The sequence below is a fragment of the Myotis davidii genome, unplaced genomic scaffold (assembly GCF_000327345.1).
Source record: "Myotis davidii unplaced genomic scaffold, ASM32734v1 scaffold534, whole genome shotgun sequence".
NCBI lineage: Eukaryota > Metazoa > Chordata > Mammalia > Chiroptera > Vespertilionidae > Myotis > Myotis davidii.
The window spans coordinates 3,045,087-3,049,804 of record NW_006286678.1 but is presented as its reverse complement, the minus strand read 5'-3'; the positions used below and the strand labels follow the sequence as shown (position 1 = coordinate 3,049,804).

The following is a 4,718-nucleotide window of genomic DNA, read 5'->3' as shown; positions in this document are numbered from 1 at the left end:
TTCGTTTTCTTTCTCTGTAGCTGTCATTTCATTCTCCATCATTTCCTTTTCTAATTGTGACTGAGACTCCACCTTCAGTTCTGTATTTTGTTTATTCTTTCTGCCCCTTTGGTTTCCTTTTCCTGTTCTCTGCCGCTTGTATTTTTTCTCTCTGTGGAGAGATCAGAATTAGTGTCAGCAACAGGGCTACAGAATTCAGATAAGTGCTTGGTAATAACAGTCCAGGTATCCCACTGCCTTATTTCATAGCCTTTGAACAAGTCACTTAATCTCTCTGGGCCTCAACCTCCTTGTCTGCCAAATGAAGGAGCAGGGCTAGATGTACTCAATTGTCAGGAGTGGACTGTCCCTCAGGAACTTTGTGTCTCTGATGCCTTGCTCACCAGGAAGTGTAGTGTGTGTTTGAGAGCATATACTTAATTGGTTATGAAAATGTATAATTATGCTATAAATGAAATTACTGGCATTCTGGTTTATACACTAGTCTCTTAGGGTTTAGTCTGTTTGAGTTAGGCCCACTATGTCCTGGGTAAACTCATACATTTGTGTTTCTACACCCTCAGTCCAGGCACTGCTCCTTGTTCTGTAATCTGCAGGTGGATGATGTATATGGCTTGCTTATCTAATACAGTGTCTTGAGCGCTCGCTTTGGCAGCACATATACTAAAATTTGAATGATACATAAAAGATAAGATAAAAAGTCACATGAGATATATTGTAAGCTGGATCACAAGCTGCAAAAAACATTTCTTGAGGTTAACAAGCCTGGTGGAAAGGTATGAGTGGCCATGTCATGCTTACTCTGAAGTAATAGCTGGATTAAAGATCTAAAGATCAAAGGATGTACATGGAAATTGCAGCCAATGACAAATGGTTGGGTACTGCAAATATAACCAAATACAGATGGCTAATACAGATGGGCTCAGGGGAGGAAAAGGTTATAAATAAACACTTGATCATTTTTCTAAACCTATTGAAATTCTGCCCCGTGCTACCTGTTCCAGAGAGCCTTCTCTTACAGACCAGAGGGCTGAAATGCTCTCCCTGCTAACATTCCTTTGTGATTTATTAGGAGGATCACGCTTAAGGCCAGGAACAGAGGCTGCCTCAATCTGTAGTTATTTCTGGAGAAACCTTTAAAAAAAATAAACTAGATGTTCTTTAGTGATTAAACCAGTGTCTTTTATATCTTTGTAATGCTCATAGTTCCTTGTACACCTTAAAAATGTACATATACTCTATTTTGTATGTTTGAAAATTTTCATAATCAAAAAAATTTAAAGATTGCCTCACCAAAACCAGTTTAAAGTCAATATTAAAAAGGTATATATGCAATAGGATAGTCAAAATATTAAAAATTAATTAGAAAAAAAGGGAATCTAAAAATGGTGGTATGAGACCTCAACATTTTAAAATATAACTCCAAGTAACCAAGGTAACAAGGTAAATTATAAAATCCTTATTGTCAAATTATCTGAATTCTTCAGGAAACACTTTTTCCCAGATATTAAGTCCTAAATAATTTGTTATATAGATCTCTAAATGAGGAAATCTGAGTAATATACATGTCCCATATTCTTTCTGGTAGTTTTACAAAAGATTCTGTCATTTATCAACTATGTGATTATGGGTAAGTCACTTAACCTCTCTATGCCTTGTTTTCTTCATAGGTTAAATGGAATATATAGTATCTCCCCAGCATCATGTGGTTGTTGTAAGAATGGCATGTAATAACTTACATGAATGAATTATCCAAATATAAAGTAGCACTCTTGTATTCCTATAGGAAACTTATAGTGCTTCCTATTTGCCAGGCACTGTTTTAAGTAATTTCCTTATCTATATATATAAAAGGCTGATATGCAAAGTGTCCCCATGGGAGTTTGACCGGGAGACCTGATGTTCTATCGCTTCTGTGATGTGTGACCACGAGGGGGCGGCGCAGAACAAAGGAAGGCCCCAGCTGGAAGTTGGCAGCTGGAGAAGGGAGGCCGTGGCTGGCAGCCGGAAAGCCCCAATCGGTCCTGATCACTGGCCAGGCCTAGGGATCCTACTTGTGCACAAATTTTTGTGCACCAAACCTCTGGTTCTCATATAAGGAATAATGATTTCACATCAACTTTTGAGGTGGATACTATTATCTCCATTTTTCAGATGATAAAACTGAGGGCCAGAAAGAGGGAGTAATAATCCAAGATCAAATGCCTAGGAAGTAGGGGAGCCAGGCTTCTAATCTAATCATCATGGCTTTAATAGCCAGGCTCTTAGTCATTACACCTGCTGCTTCTCTCTGGAACTACTAAGGTTTCACTGTGTGGTATGCTGTAGTGAGAACAGTACTCAGTACAGAAATGTGTCACCAGAGCAAGTACAGCCAGCTGCTAAGAGGTTCACCAAGGTGTCATGTACTTCAGTGACTTCCTCAGCCTTGGCTCCCCAGTCCAGCAAGCATAGAAACCCAATTCTACCAGCCCACTAACACTAGCTCCATTTATCAGGGGCAGAGCTCATCAACCAGCTCAAATAGACTGATATGTAAACCCAAAGGCCCATTTTTAAATGAACAGTGAGAAGTGCAAAGTCACACAGCAAAGAGTATTTGGGCTGATAAATGAATGCACTCTTTCTCCGTAGCAAGTACTTGGGAAGCCAATTAATGATCCGAAGGTTGCTGGGCAAACATAGAATTCAGAGAGCTAATTGGATACTCTTCAACAGAGTCACCTGCCACAGGACCCAAGTATAGATATTTCTGCTAAAAAATAATAAACACATTCTTGAAAATCTCACTTTCTGAAAAATCATGCACTAAAAGCAACAGTGGTTATGGGGGAAAATGAGCTGGGGCAAATGACTCAAAACCTATGCAACTTTTCAACACTAGCAGAAATAATAATTGGTACTTGAGATAACTTGGATAGTCCAGACAGGTAGGTAATCATGACTGGAGGCTGCCTCAGGGGATAATAAAAATGCCCAAAAGCAACCGTGTAAATGCAGGTTTGCAGGTGCCGAGATTATACAAATAAGGGCGGCACCCTGAGCCAGGGAAGTTGTCATTAGGTTGAGCACAGGAGGAAGTGCAACCTGCTACTCCTCTCTTAGGGAACAGCCCTGGTTGCCGTCTGAAAAGGATCCTGCCTAAACAGCAGCCACGATAAAGGCTTTTTCCTTTCCTTCAATCCCAATATTCTAGCTCCTTTGATTAGGAAAAATCATGAATCAACACAACTTCCACATTATACTGACAACATTCTCCTATTTGCCAATCATATGTGCGGTATTGCAGCAGAAAAGACAAATGCCCTTTTTTTAAGAAGAGTGCTTAGATCAGTGGTTCTCAACTGGGGGCCATTTTGCTCCCTCTCTACCTGCCCCAGGAGACATTTGACAATGTTGACATTTTTGGTTGTCATAACTGGGGAGAAAAGAGGATTGCTATTGGCCAGAGGATGCTGCTAAACATCCTCAATGCACAGGACAGCTTCTCACACTAAGAAGTATCCTGCCCCCAGTGTCAATAGTGCCAAGGGACAAAAATCTTGGCTTCGATAGATGCTGTGCTCCTTGGCGCCTTGCTCTCCCCTTTTCCATCTCCAAGCAAGAAATGTCCCTGTTTTCAATCATAGTCTAAATGGGTGCAGTTTGATGCTCCCTAATTTATAATCATGTTCTTATTCTCCCTCCCTGAGGTACAGGTGACTTAGATGGGAGATTTAAGAATTCCCAAACTTTCTTGTCACATCACTCATTTTCAGTGTTGGTTTCCTTCCTAGAGAGTTAATCACACTCATTTGATAAGGATTACTAAGGAAGCTTGGAGAACAAGCTCAGAGATTTCCTAACAGTGTCTCTTGCTCCCAACAACAAGATTCTTCTGTGTTTAAATTACCAGAGTGGTTGGATACCAGGCCTCTCAACAGCATAATTCGATTGTCTGGTGTTTTAATTTAAAGAGATGGGAGACAAAATTCTGTTCTCACCACTTTACCAGCTGTGTGACTTTAGACAAGAGATTTAACCCATTGGACACTTGGTTTCTTTTTTTTTTCTTTTTTTTTTTTGTAAATAGGGATAACAGTTCCTGATTTACAGGACAGTTGGAATGATAAAATATAGTGTGTGAACGTGCTCTTGGCACATAGCATTTGCTGGATAAGTATCAGCTCTTTGCCCAGCTGGTGGATTGAGCATCGTCCCATGCTCCAAGAGGTCACTGGTTTGATTCCCAGTCAGGACACATGCCCGGGGTTGGGAGCTCAATCCCCAATAGGGGACATGCAGGAGGCAGCTGATTGATGTTTCTCTCTCATTGATGTTTCTACCTCCCTCTTCCTTTCCCTCTCTATCTAAAAATCAATAAAAACGTATTTAAAAAAAAAACATAACAGCTCCTTTTTCCCTTGTAAGGATACCATACCCAAACTGCCATTGTGAAGTTTGCTTTTCTTGTGCTTCAGCTTTTCTTTTCCTGAGCTGCTCTCTGTTTCGCAAACTCCAAGTTCCAATCACTTCTGTAAGATCAAAATGAAAGTTATAGGAGATACCAACAAATTCTGACATTTATCAACAAGAGTCCTATAGCAAAGGACTCTATGCTGGGTGTCTACCTTCTCTCCTAGCTTTTTGAGGACGAGGACTCTACCTTATTTATCCTCGTACTTCCAAAGAATGTCTAGGAGCAAACAGTAAACCTTTTAAAATGAACAGGTCAGTTT

At 40.2% G+C, this 4,718-nt stretch overlaps 1 protein-coding gene across 1 annotated transcript in view; it reads right to left on the bottom strand.

Annotated features, from left to right (window-relative positions):
* The window catches only part of HEMGN (hemogen), an 8,638-nt gene that overhangs the window by 2,722 nt on the left and 1,198 nt on the right, over window positions 1-4,718 (bottom strand). Inside the window, exons 2-3 of the mRNA XM_015560458.1 lie at window positions 4,421-4,514; window positions 22-151 (exon numbers count right to left, since the gene is read on the bottom strand). Coding sequence (XP_015415944.1) covers window positions 22-151; window positions 4,421-4,514 — 224 coding nt within the window. The remainder of the gene's footprint in view (window positions 1-21; window positions 152-4,420; window positions 4,515-4,718) is intronic.